Here is a 16,628-nt window from a genome sequence, read left to right as displayed (position 1 = left end):
GCCCAGATCATAGAGGGCCTGGTAGCATTTACTCTGTGTGCTACACGGTAGGAAACAATTCATATCATGTCACTCACCCTGGCTTAAAATCCTTGCCTGCTCCCTGTTGCCCTCAACCTAAAGCTCAGACTCCTCACCTTGATCTGCAGCCTCTCTGGCCTCCTCCATTTACCACTTGGAGTGGCATGAATTGCCTAGTCTCCCAGGTGCCTCCTGCCCCATGTGTTTGCACTCCCTGTTCCCTCTGGTGAAACCGCCATTCCTTGTTCCTCGTTCTTCCCAGTAAATCCTTTTGTTTTTAAAAAAATTTTTTTCTATTTCTTTATTTAATTAATTAGTTTATTTTGGCTGCGTTGGGTCTTTGTTGCTGCGCATGGGCTTTCTCTAGTTGTGGCGAGCGGGGGCTACTCTTTGTTGCAGTGCGAGGACTTCTCATTGTGGTGGCTCCTCTTGTTGCAGAGCACAGGCTCTAGGCACGCGGGCTTCAGTAGTTGTGGCACATGGGCTCAGTAATTGTGGCTCGCGGGCTCTAGAGTGCAGGCTCTGTAGTTGTGGCGCATGGGCTTAGTTGCTCTGCAGCATGTGGGATCTTCCCGGACCAGGGCTCAAACCCGTGTCCCCTGCATTGGCAGGCGGATTCTTAACCACTGCGCCATCAGGGAAGCCCCCTCTTTGTATCCTTCAAAACCCAGCTCAGCAGCCACTCTCTGACATACCTGCCCACTGAGCCCCTTCTGTCACTGGCACAGTCTCTTGCTGTCTCATTTCTGTGAGTGCTAACCAGGTCTGACTGTATCTGTCCCCAGATTCCCACAGAGGTCCTGCATGGGCCTGGTGCTCAGGAAGCACTGGCCAAACAGAACTTTCCACTGCAGAACAGCTGAGTGCTGCCTGTGGTTTTGAGTTTGGCTGTTGGCTCTGTGGCTGTCACATTTTTCCTCAGACCTGATGTTCCAAGAGGGTAGCGGACCGTGGGCCAGCCCAGTGCAGCCCAAATAGTGCTCAGAGAAGAGGTGGAGCCGTGATACTGGAGAGTTCTGGGTTTGGGGAGCCTGAGGAGGGGTGGCATGTGGAAGGGAAAGAGGCAGGAGAAGCCCAGCTCCTTTCCCCCGCCCCCCAGCACAGATGGTGTTTGCTACAGTCCCACTCTGGATCCATACCACTGAGGGCCCGGGCATCTACTACGCCATTCCCTCCACCGCCTTCTAGGCCTCTTTTCCCATCCAGTCCTCCAACTCATCACACTGTTATGTGAATGATGGATGGCAGCCTTCTTAGCTAAAGACAGCTCCCAAGTGATTCTTAACCTACGTGCATAGCAGCAACACCTTTGCAGGTTGGTCCTGATGCAAGGGGCAGCCTGACTCTAGCCAGCACTCCCCACTCTGCTGTATGAGTGAACCACAGGTGTGTATGAACAGTAACTGAAGATTCTGGGCATTTAGTGTATACTGCCTGGTGTGTGTGTATGTGTGTGGGAGACCAGTGTACTGGGCCCCTGGGCATGAGCCTCCTGTATTTGAGTGTGGATGCATACAGGTCCAGTGTGTACAAGCCATGTGTACATGAATGTGTGTGGAGTTTGTGTGTGTACAGCCCAGGTGCGTGTAGGCCACGTGTGTGAGTGCACACAGAGTGTGTCCCAACTCCAACTATGTGGCCCAGGTGTGTATCCAAGCCATGTACAGCCTGGTGCATGCTGGTGCCCTCTCCTGATACCCCTGCCTGCCTGCATCAGCCAGCTTCTCTGGCCTGTGCTTGGCTCATAGGACAGTGGTGGGGCCCGGCGATCCGTGATAGGGGATGGCCCTCAACTGCTCACCCACTACTATGACGATGCCAGGACCATGTACGAGGTGTTCCGCCGTGGACTTAGCATCTCAGGTGAGAGGGGCCATGGGGGTGTGGAAGGGCTGTGGCAGGGGTTGAGCAGGTGCAAGGGTGTGGGTGAGCAAGCATGGTTCCAGGGGTATGGCAGGCGAGTCACGCCCAGGTTCAGAGGAGAGAAGCCATTCTTGGCCCTCCTGCCACCCAGACAAGTAGCTGCATTATGAGGCCAAAGGGCTGACCTCAGCTTTATTACAGCCCTGAGAACTGCTGACCTTAAGCTGTCTCTTTGCTCATATTCTATATCTCCTATTTGCAGCCCCTCGTGAGCCTTGAACTCGCAGGCTACTGGCTGGCATGGTTCTGAACCTGAGCCTCTGAGATGTCTGGGTGACCCATGGCGTGGGGTGAAGGGAGTTGTCACAGAGAGGCAAACTGCCACCTCTGGCCAGTGGCCCCCAGGTCTCCATGTCTTATTGGGGCTGCATCACACAGGTCATTGTGGGAACTAGCGCTGTGTCAGTTCCCATTCCTGGGCCTTCCTGATCTCCCTGGGGAGATGCCATGCTTGTGCACTTTAGGCCTTCTTGGACTTCAGCACGTTAGACAGACAGCTGGGGAGCAGTTCATTTGGCCCATGCGCCTCCCAGGATGGGATATTGATCCAGGTGTCTGATGGGCAGGTTCAGTGGCTCCCACACCCTGCCCTCCTCCCTGGCACAAGGCCTGCTTATCTCTATGTAGGGAATGGACCCTGTCTTGGCTTCAGGAATCCCAAGAAGCCTTATCAGTGGCTGTCCTACCAGGAGGTGATGAATAGAAGACAGGCCCCACCCTGTCCACCCATCCCTGGAGGCTCTCAGAGAGTCATTTTTTTCCTTGCCTGGACTGTCTGCCAAACTCCAGGCAGCATCCTCTCAGGACTTCCAGCATCACTGAGTAGGGAGTCGGGGAGCTCCCTCAGACCTTAGAAATCCCACCTGGGGATCTCCCTTCCCTGCTGAAGAGTCCTTGCTTTCCCATCACTGCCCCATGTTTGTGTGCAGGTGGCCGACAGGGCTGAATTTCTAGGGTCTGGACTTCTCCAGCACAATTGTAAACCATGTACAGATCAGTTTATCGGCATTTTTGCACAAAATCGACCAGAGGTGAGCACCTGCCTTAACTGGTTTTAGAAGCATCAGTGGAACACAAGCTTGGGTACCGTAGAACAGCTCTGCTCCCGCTGTCTGTAGGGCCTGGGACAAGAGGAAAACTGGAGATCGTTGGTCCATGCCATCCCCCACTCCCTTGGCTCTGTCCCTCATCAGGGCTGGACATTCCAGCCAAGTTCCATCTACACCCTACCTAGCTGTCCAAACAGTGGCTCCCTGAGCCATGGGGGAAGAAGGATCTGGGGAAGAAGACCATGCAAACCCCGGAGGTGGGCCTGGGGTTATTTTGAGTCCTGTAATTCCCTGGGGCAAGCAAGTCTAGAAGACCGTGGGGGAGCAGGCTCAACGGTTCAGCTTTATGGATCCCTTGCCTTGTGCGGAGCGCTCGGCACAGGACCCCAATCAGGGAGCCCCGTGCCTAAGGCCTGAGGGCAGTGCAGCCCTGCTGTCTGTTCTGTGCTCCCCCTTTCCCCCAACCTGTGTGTCTCCACAGTGGATCATCACAGAACTTGCCTGCTACACATACTCTATGGTGGTGGTCCCGCTCTATGACACCCTGGGCCCAGGGGCAGTCCGCTACATCATCGATACAGGTGAGCCCAGCTGCCCACTCCTGCCCCTGGCAGCCAGCCCCACCTCCTCCTCCCAGCCCTTTTCAGCTTATGCTGATTGTTTGACACTAGTAAGTACTTTGCTTCTGCTCTCAGAGAATGCTGGGGGCTTCCACTTTGGCCCTTGAGTTGGCTTCCTGAGTCCAGCTGTCCCCAGTTGGACTTCACCCAAAGGCTCCTTCCACAGGGTAGGGCTGCCAAGAAGGAGACTCTGTACCAGCCTCCACGTAGGGCTGCCAACCCTCTGAGTTCACTTCAGCTTGAGGAAGATGCTGTGGGGTGGTAAATATCTCAAACAGACCAGGGACGATGGGGGCTGAGCCTGAAGAAAAGGAATGCTTGGAATCTACCCCGGGAGACTCCCTAGTCTTCTGCCCTTGGCTCCATCCAGGCTCTGTGCACTTTCCTCTGGACACAATACATGTCCCACATGGCCTGTCGTATTTATTTATTTACACACAAGCTTATCATGTGGCACACACAGCCCATGGTTCCACTGCCTGGCCTGTGCTGCCCACGGTCACAGCCTGTGCCCGCACAGCCTGACTCTCCTTGGTGGTCCCTGCAGCCGACATCAGCACTGTGATCGTGGATAAACCTCAGAAAGCCATGGTTCTGCTGGAGCACGTGGAGAGGAAGGAGACACCAGGGCTCAAGCTGATCATCCTCATGGAACCATTTGAGGAAGCTTTGAAAGACAGAGGGCAAGACTGCGGGGTGGTCATTAAGTCCATGCAGGCTGTGGAGGTGAGGGTCTGCTTCTGGGCTGTTTTCTGGCCACAGCTGGTTGGCCACTGAGCCAGAGCTGCCAGTTATCTGCCCGTCTTATGCCCTAGGATGGATGTCTTGGGCCATCAGGGTGTGTCAGGGTTCAAACAGGGCAGGCTTCACAAGGGCTGGTGGTGGGTAGTGGGGTTGGCACCCACAGGCATCCTCTTTGAGATGGGCTCAGTTATTTGGCACAGTTAGTGACACAGGCACCAACAGGTAGATGGTGGTGCCAGCCTGCCCCAGAGCTACCCCCACAGCCTCCGGAGCCTCCTCATTTCCAGCTAACAGCCAGCCTGTCTGAGCCTGAGGACTGTAGTAAACTTGAGGTCCAGAAGTCTTGGAGAGGTTCTTGCAGTTGTGTCCCAGACCCCCAGCAGCCAGCAGAACCAATTTTCCTTTGCATGGCCTCCGCAGAGACATTAGGCTGGTGGCAGCTTATGGCCTGCTGGAGTGACCCAGGACATCCTCTGGGGCCTCAGGCCTTTTGCTCAGTAGCAGCTGACCCCCACTGTGCCCTCCTGGATCTAGGCCTGTGGGCCCTCCATTTCTCCTCCTGTCTCCCTGTCTGCTCTTAAATGTACCCACAAAGCCATGGAGGGCCTGTGCCCCTCCATGGCTTTAGGGGCCACACCTAAGCTGGCAGCCCCCATCTGCCCCTCCAGCCCTGACCACTTAGTTGCAAGCCCGGGCCACCTAGCCACTGTGTCTTGAGCATGCGTCTAGACGTACCGTGGGCCCCTCAGGCTGTCTCCCCCTTGTGCATGTGCACAGTGCTTAGCCTCTTCCTGGGCCCCAGGCCGCTGTCTGGGATGCATGCGTGGCCAAGGCCTGGATGGGTATCTGAGGAGAGACCGCTGAGGCGGTGCCTCTGGGCAGGGAGTCTGGGACTCTGGGCTTGCTGCGGGAACAGGGCATACTGTGCTGAGTTTATTTTGATTGATTAGAACTCTCGAGCATTTAAAAACAGTGTTTTCCTCTTCCAGGACTGTGGCCAGCGGAATCACCACGTTCCTGTGGTAAGCTCATCTGCCAGCAGGTTTTGACTGAGCACTATAGTGTCCAGGGCACGTCCTCACAGACTCCCTCGCTGTGCACAAGGCTCGGTAGAGGGGCCAGAGTAGCAGCTCTGTGTTAATAAGCAACTCAGGAAATGTCCCCTTGGGGCACCCAGGACGACCTGGAACGGGAGTCAGACATTGGGAGGGAGATAAAAGGGCAGCCAATCCTGGACACCCTTGGGTCTCCAGTAACTTTTTCTTTGGGAGGGCTTATGTTTTCCCTTTCGATGTAGCAGTCTCTCCCGAGGATGGGATGGACAGGAGCAGCAACAGACTCGGAAGTGGACCCCTTGTAGCATCTGCTGTCTTTGTTCATCTTTGCTCTCTGAACTTTTCTGGGTGTCGGCCCCGAGTGATCCTCCCTGGACTCGAGTCACCAGGGAGGGTCACAGCCCCTGGGAGGGTCTTGTAGGGGCTGTGAGCTTTCTAACCAGGCCTCTTGCCTCCAGCTCCCTCTGCAGCTCAGCTCTTCCCGCTCTCACCAGCCTGTGAGCTTTCTCACACACAGGCCTCAGCAGGTCAATCCCTGCTTCCCAGGGCCCTTCACCATGAGTAGCCCCTGGTATGTCCCCACCTCTACACACTGTGCCCCAGCCTTAGAGAGCTGCTCTCTGGCCCCACAGCATGCTGTCTCTTGTGCCTCTGACAGTGCCCAGGCTGGTTCCTCTCCCAGAATGCCCACCGTCACTTCATCTGGAGAGATCTTGCTTGTCCTTCAGTCTCAACTCATGTCACCTCCTCTACATGCAAGTGGTCATGGTGGGCTCCTCCTGGTGACCCCAGGACTATGTGCACAGTGCCAGGGCAAGGGCCTGATGCAGAGCAATCTTAGTGACAGAGTGGGCAGCTCAGTTCTTGGGTTACATTTTCCGTTCCCAAGCCTAAACCCAGACACTTGGGAGAAAGTGGGAAGGAAGGAGGAAGTGGGTCACATTCCCTAGAACGGTGAGATCTTTGATAGAGGCCTAGGTATGGCCACTGCAACCCAATCCCATTAGAATTCAGCTAAGCCTCAAGTAGGCGAGGCAGCAGGAGCAGGTGTGAGGTTGGTGGGACAGATCGACGTCCATGTCCGGTTAGGTTTCCTTGGTTTTTCTTCCTCTTTCCTGGGGACTTGCCTGCTCACCTTTCCAATGACAGCATGCAGGGCCATGCACATGTGCTGACACATGCCTGCACCCTCACACAGTGCACACACGGGGGTGTGCTCAGAGGGGCTGGCTGGTGGAGGAGCCCAGGCTGGGCACACTGGGTCTCTGTAACACACTCCTCTTCTCACCTCTGCAGCCCCCGAAACCCAGTGACCTCTCCATTGTGTGTTTCACAAGCGGCACGACAGGTAAGCAGAGGCTCCTAGCCCACCAGCCAGGGCCACCTGCACCTTTCCCTGGCAGCTTTGGCAGAGTGACTGAGACGTCTCTGGCACCCTCTGTGGGATGGGCTGGGCCTTGTCCTGTGCCTGGCTCCAGACACTGGGTCCTTCCTGCTGCTCCCGGTGGCCAACGCGAGGCAACATGGGGCGGCTGGAAGTGAATGGACGGTGTGGACTGGGGGTGTCTGGGGTGGGGTGGGTGCTACAGACTTCCTGGAGCTGGGGCCAGAGGTGGGCTGGGCAGCTGGGGCACGTCATTACTCTGAGGAGGGGCTCTCACTCCTCTGCTTTCCTGCCCCTGCCTGGACTTTGTGTCAGGGACTGGGGAAGGAGTGTGGGATTTGGTGTCTGAGAGCCTGGTTTTAAGTCCTACCTCCACCACTTGCTGGGGGGCCATGAGCCCCCCTGCCACCACTGTCCCCAGTTTCTTTCTTTCTTTTTTTAATATTTATTTATTTGGCTGTGCCGGATCTTAGTTGCGGCACACGGGATCTTCAGTTGCAGCCTGAGGGATCTAGTTCCCTGACCAGGGTTAGAACCCGGGCCCCCATGCATTGGAGCATGGAGTCTTAACTGCTGGACCACCAGGGAAGTCCCTGTCCCCATTTCTTACCTGGGTGGTTAAAGGTGCCAAGTTGGAGGTGGGAAAGTGTGTGAAAGGGCAGTGCAGATGATCTGGGGCAAGATCATCTGCACAGATGATGTATGCCGTGGGCAAGGCTGTCAGGGAGAGAAAATGATGCAGTCCATGCCCAGTGCTGACAGAGGAACACGTGCATCAGTGTCAGTGTGAACAGCCAAGGAAGGCTTCCTAGGGGAGGCAGAACGCACCTGAGGACCACGGCTACAGGCACAGTACTTTGCAGCCTGCAGTGGCCCGTTCACCCTATCACTGTGTCACTGGGGCCTCAGCACGACCTGTGAGGCAGGTGGGGTGGAGACTATCCAAGGCGGCACCAACAGCAATTGGAGGCAGAGGCCTTGTGCCCTGTTCTCCCATTTCACAGCCCAGTGCTCTCCCCACTGCTGCCTCTTCATCTCATCTGATGACTCGGGAAGTCACTTGCCCTCGGCCTGAAGGGGCAAGAAGGTTCCAGCCTGTTTTCCAGACCTAGGGCTGGCCTACCTTGATGATAGCTCTTGATGGGCAGTGACCTGGAGTTCCCCACGCCTTCCACAGATGGAGCCTCCAAGGCAGTTGGCAGATCCTTGACCAGCCCCCCAGGCAGGATAATCCTTGTGGGTAGATCACAATAAACATGATGTTATTGAATCAGAGTGGGTTTTTGCCATTAACTCAAGTGGGTCTGAGAATTTCCACCTGACTGCTAAACCCTGTCAGGAGAGAAATAACACAGCCTTTGCTTTCCAGGAGCTGACATCCAGAGCCAGCCCAGAATTCAAAAATGCTCTTCAGGTTTTTGTTGCTTTTTGTCAAGAGTTTCACAATGTGAAATTTTGGTGACATGTCCCTCCACCCTGGGTTTGGGGGCAGGTCACTACTGCGGCCTTTAGCTTTGGACCCTTGCTGTTCAAGAGTGCCCCCTGGCTTTTTTTTTTTTAACATCTTTATTGGAGTATAATTGCTTTACAATGGTGTGTTAGTTTCTGCTTTATAACAAAGTGAATCAGTTATACATCTGTTCCCATATCTCTTCCCTCCTGCGTCTCCCTCCCTCCCACCCTCCCTATCCCACCCCTCTAGGTGGTCACAAAGCACTGAGCTGATCTCCCTGTGCTATGCGGCTGCTTCCCACTAGCTATCTGTTTTACGTTTGATAGTGTATATATGTCCATGGCACTCTCTCACTTTGGCACAGCTTACCCTTCCCCATCCCCATATCCTCAAGTCCATTCTCTAGTAGGTCTGTGCCTTTATTCCCATCTTACCCCTAGGTTCTTCATGACCTTTTTTTTTTTTAGATTCCATATATATGTGTTAGCATACGGTATTTGTCTATCTCTTTCTGACTTACTTCACTCTGTATGACAGACTCTAGGTCCATCCACCTCACTCCAAATAACTCAATTTCGTTTCTTTTTATGGCTGAGTAATATTCCATTGTATATAGATGCCACATCTTCTGAGTCAGTTAGTCACAGCTGCTGCCCCTGGATCTGGAAAAGAACTTGATGATGTAGAAATGTGTTGTTGCCTAGCTGCAGAGGGCAGGCCTCATGTCCAGTGCTTTTTCAGCCCATGGAGTCTCAATTGGAAGCTGAGCCATCCTGCCCAGGCTCTATGTGGTAGAAGCAGAATGTATGGAGGCTAGAAAACAGGTTGTGATTCGGTGCCCAAACCTCCCACTCCAGCAGTGTGGCTGGTGCCAGGGCAGAGCTGGGGGAGTGAGCAGGCCTCTTACCTGACGTTACCCTGCTTGGCTGCACGTGTGGATTTCCTTGGCATTAGCTTAAGCCTGTGCTGTGCCTCTGGTGGCCATCCTCTTGTCCAGCACATCACAGCTGTGGATACAGCTTCCCTTCCATAAGTGTCCTGGCCTCAGCTTCATCAAGAGCCACATCATTCTTTCAATGAGGAAAGATGGAAAATATGATCTGAATCTGACATTTGAATCATGATTCTGGTGGGATCATTCTGGGAAGATTTTTCTCTTGATGTGTGATGGAAACATCTGTGGAAATTCCCAGAATGGGCCAGTGCTTTGGAGCCACTAGTTAGGGCAAGAAGGCCCTGGAGGAGGTGAGAGCTTGGGGTTTGTCTGTACTCAGGGATGGCTAATGGGTGGGTGTGTGGTTGGTTGTTCGTTTCAGAATAACCATCAGCTGGACTGAAATCAAGCTGCCCTCTCCAAATAAAAGATAATTTGTGGGTATAACGTAGCCCAGTCTGGGGACCTGGGCCCCATGAATGATAGTTCAGATGTATCTTTATGTGTTCATGTGCTACCCTCCCTTCCTAGAGAAGAAAATACAGTGGTCTTTTATTTTATTATTTATTTATTTATTATTTATTTATTTTATATATTTTTGGCTGCATTGGGTCTTAGTTGAGGCATGCGGGATCTTCACTGAGGCATGCGGGATCTTTCGTTGTGGTGCGCAGTCTCCTCTTTAGTTGTGGCATGCGGGTTTTCTCTTCTCTAGTTGTGGCGCACAGGCTCCAGGGCACGTGGGCTTAGTTGCCCTGCGGCATGTGGGATTGAACCCACGTCCCCTGCATTGTAAGGCAGATTCTTTACCACTGGACCACCAGGGAAGTCCCTACAGTGGTCTTTTAAAACATATCATTCTTAGTCTATGGGTTTTTAGCATTCTTTTTCTAATTTATGTAGATTCATTCATTCAGCTCATTTATTGAGCATCCACTATGCATCAGACCTAGTGTTGGAGGCTGAGGACACAGGGACGGACAAGACATGACCCTGCCATCATGAGCACACAGCTCATGTCATGAGGCAGTTCACTGCCTCGAGGGTCTGCATCCCAGGGTACATGGAGTGCTAGGCCACCAAGAGGTCAGGACAGCAGGACAGAAAAGATTTCAAATCTAAGCAGAGTCTTGAAGGATTGGCAGCTGGAAGAGAAGAGGAGGAAGGGCATTCTCAGCAAAGGGAACAGCATGTGCAGAGGACCAGCAGCAAGAAAGAAAATGTTTCTTTGAGGGAGAGTCGACTGAGGAAAAGAGAGGTCTGGTTGCAGGGCCTGGGAATCCTGACAGGAGAGGAATGATGGGGGTAGGAGTTCCAAATAAAGGCTGAGCAGGAGCAGCCAGAGAGGCTAGAGGAGAATAGAACCTGTCAGCATTGTCGATGGCTAAGCTGTACCCATAGGATGCTGCCACAAAAACACCTGCTGGTGCTCCTGAGACAGGGGAGGTTGGAAGCAGAAACTGATTATGGTGGACTGAGGAGTGGATGGGAGGTAAGGATGTCAACTCAGCAAGTGTGGACAATTCTTTTTCTTTTGGCGGTACGCGGTCCTCTCACTGTTGTGGCCTCTCCCGTTGCAGAGCACGGGCTCTGGACGCGCAGGCTTAGCGGCCATGGCCCACGGGCCCAGCCGCTCCGCGGCACGTGGGATCTTCCCAGACCGGGGCACGAACCCGCGTCCCCTGCATCGGCTGGTGGACTCTCAACCACTGCGCCACCAGGGAAGCCTGACAATTCTTTTAAGAAGCTTGGCTGTGTCACCAAAAGGCATGCTCCATAATGTTCCCAGCAACACGATTTGAAAAGTCAAAGTCTGGAAACAACTCAAATGACCCTTCAGCAATAGAATGGTATATCTGCAAATAGAAAATTATATACCTTAATGTTGAGCGAAAGAAAAAAGGCACAAAATATTGTATGATTTCTTTTTTTTTTATAACAAAGTAAATCAGTTATACATACACATATGTTCCCATAGCTCTTCCCTCTTGCATCTCCCTCTCTCCCACCCTCCCTATCCCACCCCTCTAGGTGGTCACAAAGCACCGAGCTGATCTCCCTGTGCTATACAGCTGCTTCCCACTAGCTATTGGTTTTACATTGGGTAGTGTATATATGTCCATGCCACTCTCTCACTTTGTCCCAGCTTACCCTTCCCCCTCCCCATATCCTCAAGTCCATTCTCTAGTAGGTCTGTGTCTTTTTTCCTGTGCTGCCGCTAGGTTCTTCATGACCTCAGACTCTAGGTCTATCCATCTCATTACAAATAGCTCAATTTCATTTCTTTTTAAGGCTGAGTAATATTCCATTGTGTATATGTGCCACATCTTCTTTATCCATTCATCTGTCGATGGACACTTAGGTTGCTTCCATGTCCTGGTTACTGTAAATAGTGCTTCAGTGAACATTGTGGTACATGACTCTTTTTGAATTATGGTTTGCTCAGGGTTTATGCCCAGGAGTGGGATTGATGGGTCATATGGTAGTGCTATTTTTAGTTTTTTAAGGAACCTCCATACTGTTCTCCATAGTAGCTGTATCAATTTACGTTCCCACCAACAGTGCAAGAGGGTTCCCTTTTCTCCACACCCTCTCTAGCATTTATTGTTTGTAGGTTTCTTGATGATGGCCATTCTGACTGGTGTGAGATGATATCTTTTCTAGAGTTTTTGATGATGGCCATTCTGACTGGTGTGAGATGATATCTCATTGTAGTTTTGATTTGCATTTCTCTAATGATTAATGATGTTGAGCACTGTTTCATATGTTTGTTGGCATTCTGTATATCTTCTTTGGAGAAATGTCTGTTTAGGTCTTCTGCCCATTTTTGGATTGGGTTGTTTGTTTTTTTGATATTGAGCTGCGTGGAGTGCTTGTAAATTTTGGAGATTTTGGGTCTTTGTTGCTGTGTGCAGGCTTTTTCTAGTTGCGGCAAGTGGGGGCTACTCTTCACTGCAGTGCACGGGCTTCTCATTGTGGTGGCTTCTCTTGCTGTGAGGCACAGGATCTAGGTGCCCAGGCTTCAGTAGTTGTGGCGCATGGGCTTAGGTTCTCCGCGGCATGTGGGATCTTCCCGGACCAGAACTTGAACCCGTGTCCCCTGCATTAGCAGGCGGATTCTTAACCACTGTGCCACCAGGGAAGCCCCCCTTTGTGACATCTTTGTCTGGTTTTGGTATCAGGGTGATGGTGGCCTCGTAGAATGAGTTTGGGAGTGTTCCTCCCTCTGCTATATTTTGGAAGAGTTTAAGAAGGATGGGTGTTAGCTCTTCTCTAAATGTTTGATAGGATTTGCTTATGAGGCCATCTGGTCCTGGGCTTTTTTTTTGTTGGAAGACTTTTAATCACAGTTTCAGTTTCCGTGCTTGTGATTGGTCTGTTTATATTTTCTAGTTTTCCTGCTTCAGTCTTGGAAGGTTGTGCTTTTCTAAGAATTTGCCCATTTCTTCCAGGTTGTCCATTTTACTGGCATAGAGTTGCTCGTAGTAATCTCTCCTGATCCTTTGTATTTTTGTAGTGTCAGTTGTTACTTCTCCTTTTTCATTTCTAATTCTATGACTTGAGTCTTCTCCCTTTTTTTCTTGCTGAGTCTGGCTAATGGTTTATCAATTTAGTTTATCTTCTCAAAGAACCAGCATTTTGTTTTATTGATCTTTGCTATTGTTTCCTTCAAGATTCCTTTTTAACACACCATTCCCACCACCACTATTGTTCCTTCTGCAGACTCCATATCCAGTTTCTGGGATTTACTGGTTTTTTTGCAGCCACGGCCTTCTTCACCTTTCTTTTTGGGACCCCCCAGCCCAAGCTGTAGGGAACATGATTGGGCTTTTGAAGCAATCTCATTAGCGGCTGAGTTAGCTTGGGTTTCAGATTGGAGATGAGAGAGAGGACCCCTCATTTCTCCCCTTTTGATGGGCTATAGCACTCAGCATAGTTCTCTCGCCAAAGAAATCCTTCTCACAAATTCTTCCTCATTCATTCATATTCTCTCTCCCCAACCCCCACCCCTTTCTTATGGAGGTGAAATTCACATAGCATAAAATTAACCATTTTAAAGTGAAAAATTCAGTGGCATTTACTATAATACTCTTTCAACCTCAACTCAGCCCTTTTTTTAACCTCTTTCTGGGTGAGGGTTGCAAAGTTAACATTTTGGTTTATTTGATATTTCTTGGGTAAATTCTGCACATGGTCTAGCCCCTCACTTTTGGAGTTTCACAGCTGTTGTATCTTCTGCCTCAGTGGAAACTTCTAATTTAATGTCTTTTGTACATGGCTGTGTCCTTAGACCTTATAGAGCCCTATGAGGTGGGTGTCATTGTCCCTATTTTATAGGTTAGGAAACTGAGAGAGGAAAAATGACTTGCCAGTGTTACACTGCCAAGGAGGGGCAAGGCCAGGATTTGAGCCTGCTCAGGTCTGTCCAGCAGCAGTGGCAGTGTTGTATCCACGTTGACATGAAATGGTGGCCAACAGCCTCCCTCCACAGCCTGCTGTGCCTTCTGTCCCCACCTGGTCTCTGTCCTCTGAGCCATCCTAGCAGCCCAGGGCTTCCTCATGAGCAGCAGTGAAAGGTCGTGTCAAGACAAAGCAAGAATATCCATGTCCCATCTCTGCCAGTGAGCAGGCAGGAGGGCTGCCCCAGCAGTCTGGACCTCCGGCCTGGCCTGAGCTGGGGCCTTTCCAGGTGCTGGATGCAGCAAGGAAGTCCTCTGCCAGCACAATTGACTGCTGGATTCTGGACACTAGAACTGCTCAGGCCCAGAGAGTGGCATAGTTTACTGGGTATATGTATAAGGAGACTGGAGGCCAAGAGCCTGTGCTCCTTGAGGAAGGCAGAAGGGAAGGTGCAGGCCAACCCATCAGTCCTGAGGCACTCCTTGAGGTGCTTGAGGTGACTCCAAGCTGTGTCACCTGCCTTCTGGTCTCAAGCACCTGGGAGCCTCAAGATGGGCTTCAAGTATCTACAGAATGAAGGTCCCTGACACAGCATTCATCTGCCTGGGGACTCTGAAGGCGGCTGTGGACGAAGGCCAGAGGTTTGTGTGGACAGCTCTGGGTGTCTGGGACTGGTGACTCCGGTGCTGTTCTCAAGGAGTGGCCCTTGAGCTTCCCACTAATTCTCCTTCTTGCTCTCTCCTTTCAGGGAACCCAAAAGGTGCGATGCTCACCCATGGGAACGTGGTGGCTGATTTCTCAGGCTTTCTGAAAGTGACAGAGGTGAATAAAGTAGACTCATCAATGCAGGTGTCTCTCAAGGACACCCTCAAGCCTCAGAGGTTTTTTGGGTTTTCTTTTTTTTCCCTGATACAATCTGGGCTGCCTTTCACAGGCAGGAGTTTCTGTTCTCATTAGAGCAACCTCACTTTCACAGATACTTTTAACCCCAAACACTGAAATGATCCATACCTGGTAAATATTCAGTTGATTTCTGAGAGTGCTCAGATCCCAGAAAGAAAAACGTGGAAACCTATTTTTCATTTTTAACTTCAAATATTAAGATACCTGATGGTTTTACGTATACCTTTATTTAAAAGTAATCGTTAATAACTTGTTTTTCCAAGTAGGTCAGGGTTTAATTCAGTCATTTTGTGTTTAAGGACTACTAGAGTCTGAGAAACAATGGCAACTGCTAATTTATAAAGCTGTACTTAAAAATAGGTAAATCTAAAATCAAAAAATCTTGATAACTTGGCCTGGCAAAAACATGTTAGCACCTTTTAAGCGGCTAAGAAAGAAGGACCTTTTTCCACAAGTGGTGAGTATCTGAATGTCCTACACTTTCCTAAAGGAGAAAGGAATGTACCTTTTCCTATATAAATTAAGCTTTTTCTCTACTGTGGAGAAAATCGCTATCCACATTTATGCCAGATGGCATTATGGAGCATATGCCCATTTGCTATATATTTTGGTGGAAAACTGTGAGACACTGTTGGTAGCTGAGCCCAGACCAGGAGCCATGAGCAAGGTTCCCTGGGCTTGTCCAAACTCGTCCAAAAGGCAGCCCAGGAGACTGAAGACCTCTGTAAAAGGGCGGAGGGCAGGGAACTCAGCCAAGGAGAGCTCATCCCTGAATGGGGCCCCCTGGCCAGGGCAGCCCCTGTCCCTGAGGTCAGACCCATCCTGGAGAGTGGGGTCCCTCTTGGCCATCCGCTTTAAGGCCATGTTCCCAGGCTGTAGCTTATGAGGCCTGGTTCCACCCACCACACCTCTGTCCGGGGCACGTACCCCAGCCCCAGTAGGCATAGACCTAGGGTTCTCTTGGCCCCTTTCTCTCGAAGGAGGACCAGAAAGTGCCAACAGGCTGAGACCCTCTGAATCGCTGTCCGGGTGGCCCAGGAAAGCTGGTGAAGTGGGGCCTGAGGCAGATCCTGCAGCTGTGGGGAGGGAGAGGCATGCAGGTCTGGCGTGAAGACTGAACGAGGTGCAGGCCCTCCCAGAGGAGACTTCCCTGCGGAGCTCGACTCTGCTGGTTTATGTGTGCTTCAGTTGGCTCTTTGCTTCTGCAGATAACCTAGATCCACTGGCGCTTCTACCTAACACTCCGCTTCCTACACTGCCCTGTCTCTCTGTCTCTCTCTCTCTTTTCTTTCTGCGCCTCCCATCTTCCTCTCTCTCCTCTCTCTCTCACTTTTCTCTCGCTGTCATCTCACCTCTCTCTCTGTCCCCCCTTCCCCACTGCCCTTCCCCTCTTCATGTTTGCCCCTCCAGGTCATTTTCTCTTTATTGTTTTATGACTCTCTTGTCGTCTTCCTGTCAGTGTTTCTTTCCTTTCTGTCTCCCATGCCCGGCACCTGCAGAAAGTGATCTTTCCGAGACAGGACGATGTGCTCATCTCCTTCCTGCCTCTGGCTCACATGTTTGAGAGAGTCATCCAGGTAAGACGCCCGCCTGACTGACCGGGCCTTGCCTGGGCTCCTTCTGTTTTCTTACAGAGTCAGTGGGCTCCCACTTGTGCGGATGTGCATATTTCCTATTTGCCTTTAGCACACATGTTTGAGCGAATGGTGCAGGTAAGGCCCTGGCTTCAGGGAGGCACAGTCTGAGCCCAGAACCCAGAACCCTAGCAGGGTGTCACACTTGTCACTGGCAGCTTGAAGTAGAACTAAACTGGCCTGTCCTCGGAAGGTGCCACAGGGGTCAGAGGACCTTGGACCCCCTGATCTGTCCCTCCTGTGAGCACTGCTCCAGGGAGGACCCAGGCCTGCTTGTCTTACTGTGGACACACCTTGGCTGAGAAAGGCCCCAGCTGCTCAGAGAGCATTGCAGCTCTGCAGAAGTGCTTTACCATTCAAGCTCTGTACAGTATGGCTCCATTTATGGCCCAAACACCTATATTCTGTAACTTTCATCACTCACTAAACTCCTAAAAAAGGAAACAAGACAGTGAAGTTGAAAGGGGAGTCAAACTATCATGGCCCCTCAGGCTGTGGATGGGACTG

The 16,628-nt window shown here is 51.5% G+C and overlaps 1 protein-coding gene across 9 annotated transcripts in view; it reads left to right on the top strand.

Annotated features, from left to right (window-relative positions):
- The window catches only part of ACSL6 (acyl-CoA synthetase long chain family member 6), a 57,829-nt gene that overhangs the window by 19,810 nt on the left and 21,391 nt on the right, over nucleotides 1-16,628 (top strand). For 5 of the 9 annotated variants that reach the window (XM_024741663.1, XM_024741667.1, XM_024741660.1 and 2 more), the window contains 9 exons: nucleotides 1,770-1,884; nucleotides 2,572-2,636; nucleotides 2,874-2,975; nucleotides 3,475-3,574; nucleotides 4,161-4,339; nucleotides 5,347-5,379; nucleotides 6,709-6,760; nucleotides 14,333-14,406; nucleotides 15,987-16,064. In XM_024741663.1, the coding sequence (XP_024597431.1) occupies nucleotides 1,770-1,884; nucleotides 2,572-2,636; nucleotides 2,874-2,975; nucleotides 3,475-3,574; nucleotides 4,161-4,339; nucleotides 5,347-5,379; nucleotides 6,709-6,760; nucleotides 14,333-14,406; nucleotides 15,987-16,064 (798 nt within the window). Of the gene's footprint in view, nucleotides 1-1,769; nucleotides 1,885-2,571; nucleotides 2,637-2,873; nucleotides 2,976-3,474; nucleotides 3,575-4,160; nucleotides 4,340-5,346; nucleotides 5,380-6,708; nucleotides 6,761-14,332; nucleotides 14,407-15,986; nucleotides 16,065-16,121; nucleotides 16,200-16,628 lie in introns of all 9 variants that reach the window. The other 4 variants (XM_024741661.1, XM_024741668.1, XM_024741662.1 and 1 more) reach the window with 3 other exon arrangements.

The sequence above is a fragment of the Neophocaena asiaeorientalis genome, unplaced genomic scaffold (genome assembly GCF_003031525.2).
Source record: "Neophocaena asiaeorientalis asiaeorientalis breed wild unplaced genomic scaffold, Neophocaena_asiaeorientalis_V1.1 scaffold773, whole genome shotgun sequence".
Taxonomy (NCBI): Eukaryota; Metazoa; Chordata; class Mammalia; order Artiodactyla; family Phocoenidae; genus Neophocaena; species Neophocaena asiaeorientalis.
This window is presented reverse-complemented; position numbering and strand designations above follow the sequence as displayed.